This window comes from Dipodomys spectabilis, unplaced genomic scaffold, assembly GCF_019054845.1.
Source record: "Dipodomys spectabilis isolate Male_0828 unplaced genomic scaffold, ASM1905484v1 ptg000051l, whole genome shotgun sequence".
NCBI classification, from domain to species: Eukaryota; Metazoa; Chordata; class Mammalia; order Rodentia; family Heteromyidae; genus Dipodomys; species Dipodomys spectabilis.
This window is the reverse complement of record NW_024870728.1, coordinates 3072816-3086612: the sequence shown is the minus strand read 5'-3', so window position 1 is coordinate 3086612 and position 13797 is coordinate 3072816. Positions and strand designations below refer to the sequence as shown.

General features: G+C 43.7%; 1 protein-coding gene across 1 annotated transcript in view; it reads left to right on the top strand.

The window, feature by feature from the left end:
* The window catches only part of Fbxo36 (F-box protein 36), a 62960-nt gene that overhangs the window by 44939 nt on the left and 4224 nt on the right, over window positions 1-13797 (top strand). Inside the window, exons 2-3 of the mRNA XM_042678984.1 lie at window positions 3698-3806; window positions 7933-8105. Of these exons, the coding sequence (XP_042534918.1) occupies window positions 3698-3806; window positions 7933-8105 (282 nt within the window). The remainder of the gene's footprint in view (window positions 1-3697; window positions 3807-7932; window positions 8106-13797) is intronic.

The following is a 13797-nucleotide window of genomic DNA, read 5'->3' as shown; positions in this document are numbered from 1 at the left end:
CTAAAATCCTAGCTACTCAGGAGGTTGAGATTTGAGGGTCATGGTTCATAGCCAGCCCGGGCCAGAAAGTCCATGAGAACCTTATCTCCAAATAACCACCAGAAAATTGGAACTGGTGCTGTGGCTCAAAGTGGTAGAGCACTAACCTTGAGTAAAAGAGCTCAGGGACAGTACCCAGGGCCCTGAGTTCAAGCCCTATGACCACAAATGGGTTTGTTTTATTTTGGATTTTTTAACTGGTCCTGCGGCTTGAACTCTGCCATTTAAGCCATAGCTCCACTTCTGGCTATTTGGTGGTTAATTGGAGAGAAGAGTCTCATGGACTTTCCTGACTGGGCTGGCTTTGAACTGCATTCCTCAGATCTCAGCCTCCTGAGCAGCTAGAATTACAAGCATGAGCCACCTGGCTTCTAGATATATTTCAGTAGGAGGCCACGAGGCTTGCTAGTTGACATCACTATGAAGTCAGCACAGAGCTTAAGCATATACCATGGGGATGAGGTTTGCCTTAAAGAAACAAAACTCCCATGAGCCGTAGGGGTGTGTGTTGATGTTTCACTTTAGTCCTCAACCGCCAAAGCCAGTCTCAACCAATGGAGAGCCACTTTGACATCACTCCACTCTGGATTGAGATCCTATGCTTTTAGGAAATGGGCTTGTTTCTGGGATGGCTCCTGTCACCAACTAAACAAAGAGAACAGTCCCTAAGTGTTGAATGAATCCTATTCAGAAGCCTGGAGTGTGGTGCACTCTTTACCTTCCTGCCTTTGTCACACCAAGTACATCTGTTTAAACCACACCTGCTCCCATGGGAATGAGGCAAGAAGGTACACACCATAGTGTGTGCATTCCTGGGCTCTATGTTAGGTTACATAATGAGCACAACAGTATATATGTTTTATAAAAATCTGGTCTTGGGATAAGACTCATGATTGGTGGCTTTTGTAGCAGGACAAATGTCTTTTAAGCTGCGGGTAGGTTGAAGAGATGGCAGTGGCTCTTATTTCCACATACCCAGGGCTCTTAGTGCAGAATCCTAATAGGGGCTTATCTTGATATGCTAGGACCACCTGTACTGAGGCACTGTCACCACCTTGGAGCCACAAGGTAGAGGTACAACCTTGTTGCAAAAAGCTTGTGCCCATGTAAAAAGAATTAAAATGGTCATGGTTTTATATATATATATATATATATATATATATATATATATACACATATATATATATATTAAAAAATTGATTGCCCATGTAATTGTAACCCCTCTGTATGGTATTTTCACAATAAAAAAATTGAGGGGTTGGGAAGGTGGCTCAGTGGTAGAGTGCTTGCCTTGCCTGCATGAGGCCTTGGGTTTAATTCCTCAGCATTACATAAGCAGAAAAAGCCAGAAGTGGTGCTGTGGCTCAAGTGGTAGAGCACTAGCCTTGAGCTGAAGTGCTGAGGAACAGTGCCCAGGCCTAGAGTTCAGGCCTCACAACCAGGAAAAAAAACTAAGCCCTTAGGAAATCTTATCAGGAATCAAATGGATATGAGGTTTTGTCTGTTAGGAAGAAAAGAGACAAAGTAAGTTCTACCAAAAAGAGAACCCTCTTTAGATGAAGAGTGTAATGGCTGTGTCTTTTTTTTTTTCTTCTGCCAATCCTGGGGCTTGAACTCAGGGCCTGGGAACTGTCCCTGAGTTTTTTTGGTTCAAGGCTAGCACTCTACCACTTGAGCTACAGAGCCACTTCCAGCGTTTTCTGTTTAGGTGTTACTGAGGAATGGAACCCAGGGCTTCATGCATGCTAGGCAAGCACTCTACCACCACCCAGCTTGGGAATGTGTCTACATCTCACTGTAATCCTATCTAAAAATTAAAGAATACTGTAAAATGTAGTCAGTGATTGTGTATCTGAACCTGTCTTTTGGTTCCCAAAATCACTGCAACATTTTAGTTATTATTTGTCATTTTGTTCCAGGTAGCATTGCAGGTGAGAAGGGTCCTGCAGTGTGAGCATGTCACCTGGCGCTCCTCCGTACAGCCGAGGGAGGAGTGAGGCCTTTGATGAGATTAGGTCACAAGGGCTACGTCTCATGAACAGATTAATGTTAGGAAATTAGTGCAGTGACTCTCATTAAAAAAAGAAAGAAAGCTCACTGAGTAGGCAAACACATTCTCTGCAGACCCATTGTTGAGAAATGTCCCGTGTATGACACATTTTCATACATCAAATTAAGCATAATGGTCCTTTTCCTGACTCTGTGGCTGTAACTGACACTTCCTGTGGGAAAGATATCCATCATCTTGTCTGGCCTGTTGACCAGAAAGGATGGACAGGAGCCAACCAGTTACTTTGGAATTGGCTCCCCAAGATGGTGTCTCTATTCTTAGAGATTTTCAAGAAAACAGATAAACATTTGGCACTATATAATATTATCAAATGACCTGATCTAGCTAGCTAGCTAGCTAGCTATATGGGAGTCTTGCTATGTTGCCTAGCCTGACTTTGAACTCCTGGATTCAAAGTTCTTCCTGCATCAGCCTTCCAAACACCTAGTACTACAGGCATGTGCCACTCCACTTGGTAACCTGTTAGATTTTTCAGGTTCTTTCAATAATAATAATAATTACTATTATTATTGTGCCAGTACTGGGGCTTGAACTCAGGGCCTTGGTGCTGTCCCTGAGCTTTTGGACTCAAGACTAGTACTCCACTAGAAGTGGAGACAAATCTCATAGATTCATGCCTGAACTGGCTTTAAACCGTGATCCTCAGATCTCAGCCTCCTAAGTAGCTAGGATTATAGATGTGAGCCACCAGTGCCTAGTTTAAAATTATGATTTTTTTTTTGCCAGTCCCAGGGCTTAAATTCAAGGGCCTGGGCTCTGTCCCCAAGCCTCTCTGTCTGTGCTAAACCTAGCACTCTACAACTTGAGCCACAGTGCCACTTAGGCTTTTTCTGAGTAGTTTATTGGAGATAAGAGTCTCACAGACTTTCCTGCATGGGCTCGCTTCAAATGGTGATCCTCAGATTTCAGTCTCCTCAAATAGCTAGAATTACAGGTATGAGCCACCAGCAACCAGCAACAGTATGATTTTTTTTTAACACAATCTCTAAGAAAAGTGTTCATTGATGTCCAAATGTTAGTTCTAATTGCAAAGTTATCGCTGATGTTGGGAACCTAACAGTGTACAACAATCATCTTTCAAAATCCCCAAAGCAGCCAGGTCCTGGGGGCTCATGTTTATAATATTAACTTTTTGAGAAGCCGAAACCAGGAAGATCTTGGTTTGAGGTCAGCCTAGGCATACATGCAAGACTCCTTTCAACCAGTGGCTGGGGCATGTTTGCACATGCCTGTCATCACAGCTATGTGGAAGGCTGAGATCCACAACCTGGGCAGAAAAGTCTGATTCTATTTTAGTGGAAAAAATCTAGGAGTGGTGATGTATACTTGTAATCCCAGCTATGAAAGGAAGCCTAAAATAGGCAGATCACAGTCCAGGTACTAGCTCAGGGCAAAAAATGAGACCTTATTTCAAAATAACCAGTTCATAAAAGGGCTGGAGGTATGACTCAGTAGTAAAGTGTTTGCCTAGCAAGCATGAGGCCCTGAGTTCAAACCTCAGTACACTGCCCCAAAACAACCAAAAAACAACACAGCCATCAGGATTGGAATCAGTTTTAACTTCTAGCACCTTCTCTTCAATTCCAGTTAATCTTTAGATGGTGGAAGATCTCTCTAAGGAGTGAGTTTCGGTCAGCCAAACCTGGAGAAACAAAAGAAACCCACGAAGACTTTCTAGAGAATTCCCATCTGCAAGGTGAGAAGGGAACTGTATGGGGTGACTGCCTCCAGGTGTGCCAGTTACCTGGATACTGGGTCCAGACCTAGCCAGAGGAGGATGGAGTCTTCCCCACCTTCCCAGGGTAGACCTTCCATTCCTCAGTATACATGAACAGAAAAAGCCAGCAGTGATGTTGTAGCTCAAGTGGTAGCATGCTAGCCTTGAGCAAAAGCAGCTTAGGGACAGTGCCCAGGCCCTGAGTTTGAGCCCCAAGAACTGGCAAAAAAAAAAAACAAAACCCAAACCTTCATAAGTAGGATAGTTTTTGTTGGCTTATTTGTGATGCTCTGTATGAAACCTAGGGTCTTGTTACATGCTAGCCAAATACTCTACCAAGTTATCCGCAGCTCCAGTGACAGATTTCTTTGACAGAAAGTATCAGAAAAAGGAATCATTGGAGGTACTGATATATAATTCTGTTTCTTAAATATAACAGATTGTTGGATTCTTGAAAACAAAACATTGTTAACATATCTTGTAATTTCTTTTGGAAAAAAAAATCTTAAAGATTCTAGGTTAACATGTGAATTCTTTTCTTTCTTTCTTTCTCTTTCTTTCTCTCTCTCTCTCTCTCTCTCTCTCTCTCTTTCTTTTCTTTTCTCTTCTTTGCCAGCCCTGGGGCTTGAACTCTGGGCCTTGGCACTGCCCCTGAGCTCTTTTGCTCAACTCTAGCACTCTACCACTTGAGCTACAGTGCCACTTCTGGATTTTTCTGTGTGTAATTGGAGATAAGAGTCTCAAGGGCTTTCCTGCTTGGACTGGCTTTGAACCTCTATCCTCAGATTTCAGCCTCCTGAGTACTTGCTAGGATTACATTTGTGAGCCACCAGCACTTGGCAACATGTGAATTCTATAATGAAGTTACAACATGTACATGTAAATTGTGTGTGTGTGTGTGCGCGCGCGTGTGCGCACGTGTGTGTGCATGTGCATGCCAGAGCCTGTGTACTATCCCTGAGTATATTTGCTCAAGGCTGGTGCTCAATCACTTGAGCCACAAGTCCATTTCCATGTTTTTCTGCCTGAGTAACTAGGATTATAGGTGTGAGTCACCAGCACCTGGCTTGTAAATGTAATTTTTGAAATGTTTCCTTGAGCTGGGCATGGTGATAGGCATGCTGATGCACTCAGGGGCTGAGACAAGAGTGTCATCTCACCTGCTTCATTTCTTTTTGTTGTTGTTTTTATTGGTCGTGGGGCTTGAACTCTGGGCCTGGGCGCTGTCCCTCAGCTCTTCAGCTCAAGGCGAGCACTCTACCACTTGAGCCACAGCACCACTTCTGGTTTTCTGGTGGTTTATTGGAGATAAGAGTCTCATGGACTTTCCTGCCTGGGCTGGCTTTGAACCACAATCCTCAGATCTCAGCTTCTTGAATAGCTAGGATTATAGCATGAGCTACCAGCGCCCAGCTGCCTCATTTCTTTTAATATCTGACAGAGGAATGTAGCTCAGTGATGTAGCACTTGCCTAGCATGTGAGGCCCTGGGACCACTCCACAGTCTATAAAACCAAACAGACAAGCAGAGCTGTTGCCTATAACATTACATAATAGAATGCTGTTGGGGTGTTGGGGGAGTCGTGAGGCAGGGGTTGAACTCAGGGACTGGTGCTGTCCCTGAACTTTTGTGCTCAAGGCTAGTGATCCATTTGAGCCACAGCTCTACTTCTGGCTTTTTGGTGGTTAATTGGAGGTAAGGGTCTCACAGACTTCCCTGCCCTGACTGGCTTCAAACCTGATCCTCAGATCTCAGCCTCCACAGTAGCTAGGATTACTGGTATGAGCCATTGCAGCCCAGTCGTTGAACTTTTTGACTTACTCCTGACAATGTCAGTATTTCCCTGTGAATCACTAGGTCACATTGTTTCTGAATCTCATTTGTGAAATTAGGACAATTGTAAGGTCTGCCCTGGGAAGGCAGGGTTGACTCCTCACCTCTATTTCACAAGGATATTGAAACAAATGAGTACATTTATGTGAAAGTACTTGCCACAAATACTATTGTTAACCACAGCAGTGGGGGGACTTATTTCCTGCCTCTTGAGTCAGTATCCCCTATCCAGTAGGTGAAACCCTGGTGGTTTGGGTTCTGCTTTCTTTTCTTTATCAGACAGGGTCTCACTAAGTTGTCCAGGCTGGTCCCGGAACTTGTGAGTCCACAGGAACTTCCTGCCACAGCTTTGGTGTAGCTGGAACCCATATGCCTAGCTGTATTTGGGCTTTTCTGCCGCTGGGCCAGGGAAACTGGTTAGTGTAGGTTTCCATGTCCTTAAGTCTGGTGCTTCTGGGCTAGTGACACATTTGTCAGGACTTGAGGCACTTTTCCTCTTCAATCATACTGACTCCTATCCAGTTGCTAAGCCCCAACTGCAAAAGCGCCTTATGTCCTTAGCAGGAACTATTTGCATAGGACTCATGAAGAGAGATAGGCCGAAAGCCAATGCTAGGATATGAGAGAACATAGAAAAGGATATGGAACAAAAAAAGGGAAAATTCCACTCCAGTCAGAGCCCAGGGAGGCAAACTAGATAGAGAACTTGTAATCAACAAATTAATTTCTACTATACCTTGTTGTCTCCTTCTGTACCACCCACCTCCTGCCATTCAGCAGGAAGTAGCCTGACACCTATGTTCACGCTTATCACCTAGGATTAAGTGATAAAACAAATTAGCAGTGGGGGATTTGTAATGGAAAATTTCTGTGTGTGTGTCAGTTGTGCTTTGGTGTACCGTTTCTATCAGCATAAGGATTTTTTGTTGTTGTTGTTTTGTTTTGTTTTTGCTGGTCCTGGGCCTTGAACTCTGGGCTTAGGGGCTATCCCTGAGCTCCTTTTTTTTACTTGAGCTACAGCACCAATTACAGCTTTTTCTGGGATTAATTGGAGATAAGCATTTTATGGACTTGCCTTCCTGGGCTGGCTTTGAACCACAATCCTCAGATCTCTTCCTCCTGAGTAGCTAGGATTACAGGCCTGAGATACTAGCATCTTGCTTGCCTTTACTCTTGCATTCATATAACTAGGTATCTATCAAAGTATATATAAACCTTTGTTGTTTGAGGTGTAGGAATTCAAGAATCTTGCTATGTGAGTTAGTACTCTGCTTTCTTGACCCAGAGTAACTATGCTCCCTCCCATTTTTTTTTTTTGGTGCTGGTCCTGGGGCTTGAACTCAGGGAAGGCCTTAGGTGCTGTCCCTGATCTTTGTGCTCAAGGCTAGCACTTTACCACCTGAGTCATAGCTCTACTTCTGGCTTTTTGGTGGTTAATTGGAGATAAGAGTCTCATTGTCTTTCCTACTCAGGCTGGCTTTGAACTGAGATCCTCAGATCTCAGCCTCTTGAGTAGCTAGGATTACAGGCATAAGCCACCAGCATCCAGCAACCTCTGCTCATTTGCATGCCATTCTCCACCCAGAGGTTTTAACTTCCTTCCAGCTGCCTATGCCAGGACAGACCCATCTATAGATGATCACTGTCCTCAACCTTCCAAAAACAGCTTTCTGCTCCCCCCAGGATGGGGTGGGAACAGATGCGTTTTGTCAGGAGACTTCTCCATCTCTTGGTCCTTCAGCTTTCCAGTAAAGCCTGGTGTCAACACTTTTTCTCTCAAGTGATTGGCAACCAAAAAGCAAGTAATTGAACTTGTATCCAACATCAGTTGAAGACAGATATCTCTAAAACATCACACCTGCCAGGCTCCAGTGACCACATCTGTATTCCTAGCTACTTAGGAGGCTGAGACCTAAGTGTCTTAGTTCAAAGCCAGCCACAGCCGACAAATCTGAGGGACCAATCTCCCAATAATCTGCAAAAAGCTTTTAGTGGATGTGTGGCTCAAGTGTAGAGCACTAGCCGCAAACAAGGGACAGCTGGAGGTCCTGAGTTCAAGTGCCACTACCATCACCAGAACAACAGCAGCAGCAACAACACTCTTCCGGTCCTTGGTTCCAGAACCAGCTAGGTGACAATACGAGTGACTGCAAGTTCACAGCACTCTTGGAACCAAGTGCATTGAAGCTTCCTTCCCACTGGTTATTATAGTATCATTGTTACTGTGCATGATAAACAACCATGTTGGTTTGTTGGTTTCTTTGACTTACAGTCCAAATCGCCTTAATATTTGGTGGAAAAATATTGGACTATGTCTCCAATTTGTGTGGAGGTAAATTCGACTTCCTTGAGCGGCTCTCAGACAAATTGCTCCTGAGTATCATTTCTTACCTGGACCTAGAAGATGTTGGCAGGCTTTCTCAGACATCACACAGGTTTGCAAAGGTAACAGTCTGTTCTTTTAAGTCTATGGAATCTGCCCTGTGTATTCTCAGAATAATAAAAAAGATATAGATACGTATGGGTGGCTCACATGTAATCTTAGCTACTCAGGAGACTGAGATCTAAGGATCGAAGTTCAAAGCTAAACTGGGCAGGAAAGTCTGTGAGTCTCTTATCTCCAATTAACCACTCAAAAACCAGAAGTGGCACTGTGGCTCAAAGTAATAGATTGCTATCCTTGAGCAAAAGAGCTCAGGGACAGCACCCAGGCCCTGTGTTCAAACTCCACAATAGACCAAAAAGAGAAATTGCTGGGAGGTCTTGGTTTTGCTCCTGAAAGGAAGGGGAGGTTTCAACAAGAACCAGCAGTTACTGCAGTCTAGCAATGTTCACTTCTACTAGTTCTTCTCTTCCTCCTCCTCCTTTTTCTCCTCTTCCTCTTCTTCTTTTTTTTTTTTCTTTCTTTTCTTTGCCAATTCTGGGCCTTGAACTCAGGGCCTAGGCACTGTCCCTGAGCTTCTTCTCTATCACTTGAGCCACAGCACCACTTACAGCTTTTCCTTTGTATGTAGTACTGAGGAGTAGAACCCAGGGCTTCATGCATGCTAGGCAAGCCCTCTGCCATTAAGTCACATTCCCAGCCCTCCTCCCCCTCCTCTTCTTTTTGGCAGTTAATTGGAGATAAGAGTCTCATGGAAATTTTCCTGCCTGGATTGGCTTTGAACCATGACCCTCAGATCTCAGCCTCCCGAGTAGCTAGGATTACAGGCATAAGTCACTGGCGCCTGGCGATATTCACTTCTTACACTGAATAGTTGCCTGTCCTCCATGTTTTACCTCTGCTCACAACATCCTGCCTTGAATTTAGATCAGATGTGAAACTATTCCACAACTTCCTCCTAAAATCAGACTTCTCCCAGTGTTCCATTCATCCCCAAACCAGACAAAGATGCAAGCAAAAGTGAACTAGAGACAAAATAATTGTAGGCCAATTACAGTACTGGAGCTTGAACTCAGGGATGTTGCTCTCCCCAACCCAGCACAGCATGACAGGATACTGGAGCCAAAGAAATGAAAACAGACACAGAGAGAAAGAGTTAAGCATGTGGGGACCAGCAGAGACAAGGCTGACCAGCTCTTGAACACTGGATTCCCATAAGCAAGACTATTTATTTAGTTTAGTACAGGGAAGGTTACCATAGATAGGTACATGCAGAAAACAAGACATCTATTTTGTTATAACAATCATTGACGTGAAACAGAGTCTGTGCACATATTGAATAACTGGCTCCCTAATAACTGGCTCCAACTTAGATATAACTTAGATATCCATTCTGCTTTATCTGTTTCAGCCTTTCAAAGATCCAGTTCTCAGCCTTATAAATGCTGATGAGGCGGCCTATCAACCTCTTAACCTTTTCCTGGTCATACAGCTCAGCTTCAGAGTTCCCTACTCAGGGCCTTCTATACACTCAGCCTGATTTCTTGGCTGGTACAGTTCCACTTGAGCCTTGCTTCCAGCCCTGTTTTCTTGCTAGTTATTTTGGAGACAGAGTTTTTCAAACTTTTCTAACCAGGCTGGGTTTGAACTATGATCCTCCAGATCTCAGAAGTTAGATCAAACTCTTTAATGAATATAAAAAATATACACACATGTATGCATACACATGTATGTAGAACTTGATTATAACTATGGGGCTTTGAAAGGACCAGGGGGAGAGGGAAGACAGTGATGGAGAGTGACGGCTAAAACAAAGAGGAAAAGAAAGGAAGGAGAAAGTAAAGGAAACTTTATTGTGTGTAGTTGAAGTTTTCAAGATGATGTGTTTACATTCACCAATGGGGAATGTCTAGCCTGTGGACCATACAGGGCCTTCAAAACTCATTTACAACTTCTTACTGGCCTGGCCTTTTCTGCCTGTACTGATAATTTTGTGTGGCCTTTGGTGTATTAACTATTAAAATGGCCCTTGGCAGAAAAAAAGTTCTCTGCTCCTGATTATAGAGAACAAAATGGCTACTATACACATTGCAAAAATAAATAACCAATCAGTCAATAAAATAAAGTCAGGTTTCTCTAGGTGGCTGATTTCTGCCCTCAGTGCCGTTGAGGAACAGAATTATTAGAAGATGGAACATGGCTCCGGGTTGCTGGGTTTTTCCATTCATTCCTATTGTCAAGCCAAGTTATATCTGAGCTCCATTTACCTGTGATGTCCCTCTGCAAATTACTTTCATTTAACTGCTTATATTTCAATCTGAGGACAAGTTTATTGCCAGATTATTTATGTCCATGGGCAACTCTTTCTGATCTGAGGGAGTTTTTTCTTCATCAAGGACAGCCTGTTTCCTGGATCCTCCTAGCTTAAGGGAGCATGTAGTTCAGATTTTTAACTCTTTAATTCCGCCCTATACTCTCTCTCTCTTTCTTTCTCTTTCTTTCTTTCTTCCTTCCTTCCTTCTCTTCTTTCTTTCTTTCTCTTTCTTTCTTTCTTTCTCTCTCTCTTTCTTTCTCTTTCTTTTTTTCCTTCCTTCCTTCCTTCCATTTCTTTCTCTCTCTCTTTCTTTCTTTCTTCCTGGTCGTGGGGCCTGAACTCTGGGCCTGGGCACTGTCCCTCAGCTCTTCAGCTCAAGGCTAGCACTCTACCACTTGAGCCACAGTGCCACTTCTGGCTTTTTTTTCTTTTTCTGCTTATGTGGTGCTGAGGAATCAAACCCAGGGCCTCAAGCATGCAAAGCAAGCGCTCTACCACTAAGCCACCTTCCCAGCCTTATACCCATTTTTTATACTTGTGTTTGTGTGTGTATATGTGCATGTGTGTGTGCCCTGGGAATTGAATTCAAGACCCGACACTGTCCCTACACTTTTGTGCTCAAGGCTAGCACTCCACTACAGCTCCATTTTTTTTTTTTTTTTTTTTTTTTTGTGGTTAATTGGAGAGAAGAGTAACATGGACTTTCCTGGCCAGCCTGGCTTCAAACTGCAATGCTTAGATCTCTTGTGTGGTTAGAAACCAGAGCTCTTGAGCCTGCAGAATACATTTACCAGAAACCTTATCTCCAGCCCTGAACAAAAACTTTTTTGACTTTACACTTTTCCAATTTCTCTTCTGAAAATGGTTTATACAGAGTTTTGTTCTCAGCAGATCAGCTTTATCTTTCTGATTTATAATCCCAGATAAAATAGGAAAAGTAAGGATGATATAAAGAATTTTTCTTGTGTATATGTCTGCACAAGCGCATGTATGCACATGTGCACGTGCCTACCAGTACTGAGACTTAAACCCAGGATCTCGAGGTTGCACTTAGCTTTTTTTCTCTCAAGGCTGACTGTTTAACAGCATGTCTGGCACAGAGTCAGCTCCCAGTATATTGTGGTTGTATGTTGCAATAACTTTACTAAGTCTAGGGCTGGGGCATAGCTCAAGTGGCAAAGCACTATTTTGTTTGTATTTTTGAAAAATGATATTGATTTCCTTCATAATGATGAGTTTGGAAATGTTTAAAAATTATATTTTCTAGTGGCTGGCAGACATATCACCCTTGGTCATATAATCTCTGTACCTTGGACACATAGGGTAATACAAGACACTGATTCGGTGGGTCTCTGGGATGAACAGGACTGGCCTTGGAGTGCATGTAGTGTTAGCTCACAGTAGAGGACAGATATCCATTTAGCACAATGCCACCAGCAATCAGGGTCACCAGGCCACCTGTTCTTTCTCTAACTCCATGTTGACCCAGTCCTGTGGATGGTACCAGGGATGAGGAAATGAAGATTTGAAAGGCTTGATGGTTATAGTTTTTGCATAAACAAGGAAATGTCTCTCAGAGTTTGGCTAATCTGAATGGCGAACCCTCCCTCCCTCTCTTTTTTCTTTCCTTTCTCTCTCCCTCTCTTCTCTCCCTCTTCCTTCCTTCCCTCCTTCCTTCTTTCATTTTCCTTCCCTTCTTCCCTCCTTCTTTCCTTCCCTCCTTCCTTCTCTCTCCTTCCCTCCTTCCCATCCCTTTCTCCTTCTTTCCTTCCTTGCCTTCCCTCCCTCTGTAGTACTAGGTTTGAACTCAGTTGTTTGCTGGACTAGTACCACTGCCATGTCCCCATCCCCCAGGCTGAGTTTTCATCTTCACTTGCACAGCAGTGATGACCAGAAAGCTGCAGTCCTAGTTGCTCCTCACCACAAGCCTTATGAAACACTTATCTTCTCTGAGTCTTGTTTCACCCTTTGTAAAAGGAGAAGTTTTACCTACTAGTTCTTTGGACCTCTCATGGTTCCTGTATGTTAACTTTGTACCCTACTACCAGGGGGTGCTGGGTCCATGATGAGCCATTTGAATCAAAATGGGTAGAGCCCACTTGGATGGATGCCTTGTGATTTCAATCTGCAACTGCCAGGCCAAAGAACCTCAGGGCTTGGGAATCTTAGATGGGAGTCATTTATAGACCAATTTATGAAACAAGACAATTTCAGACTAAATTGTGTTGTCATAAGTGGACATAATGCTAGTTGAGACTTTAGCTGTTTTGAAGTTCTTTCCTTGGCCCTCAAACCTTGTTTTCTCCCATCATCTCTGTTATACAAGACACATAGATATCCTGAAGTATATTGTGCTAATAATGAGATGGTCATTCACATTCATGTTAGAGTGCAGCTATATTGAAGGAGGTCCAGATCTGTAATGGTTGTTGCCTTGATGTTTATGTGGAAAGGATCATAAGCAGCTTTGCTTTATGACACTATTCATGTCTATTTGCAGTTCATTTGTTTTTCCTTATTCAAGAACTACAGAATTTAATGGTAGCAAAGTAGTGTGCCAATCCCTTCCTGTTCAAAAGCCAGGGTGGGTCTTGGGGAAGTAGAGCTGAGGCTTGTGGGTTTCTTCCCCTGCCCCAGGAAGAAGTGAAGACTTGTGAGAACAGTGCAGGACAGAGCGAAGGCCTAGCAGGGGTTGGGTGAGTGGGACATTTGGCTCTTTGGGATGGGGGTCGCTTAGGTTCTGAGAGGCTGGGGCTGGCCAGAAGAAGTTCTGTGATGTCTATCATCAGGGGTAGCTGTGGACACATTCAGTTCTCCCTCAGACAGCTGTAGGAGGACATTTGATTCCTTGTGCACAGGAGGAGTTACAGCATGGAAGGACAGCCAGGGTCCCAGAGTGCAGGACAGTCAGGCTTTCATGGGGCACCAGGCCAGCCACCCAGCTTGGTCTCTGAAAGCTCAGCTTCGCCCCTTAAGGACAGTGCTGTTGCAGCCCACAGGGCATGCACTGGCCAGAGCTGGTCTCACTAGAACATCTGGAATGGACTGTACTGGTGACTCCAGTTGTCTTCAGTCTGCTGCCTACGATCTAGAAACTTCTCTGAAAGGAGGATCAGCATTACAATTGCTACAAGGCTTTAAATGCAGCTGATATGTAGGCTGTTTCATTCACATTTCATTCTATCCTTATAGCAGATGTTGTAACTCTTTAACTGAATCTTCCTCTTTTGTTTTTCCCCATGTTGATCTTGGGTTTGAATTCAGGATCTGGGCATTGTCCTTGAGCTTTTTTATGCTTAAGGCTAGCATTCTACCATTTGAGCCACAGCTCCACTTCTGGCTTTTTTTTTGGTAGTTAATTGGAGATGAGTCTCTCATGTGCTTTCCTGCTAGGCAGGCTTCAAACTATAATCCTCAGATCTGAGCCTCCTGAGATCTGA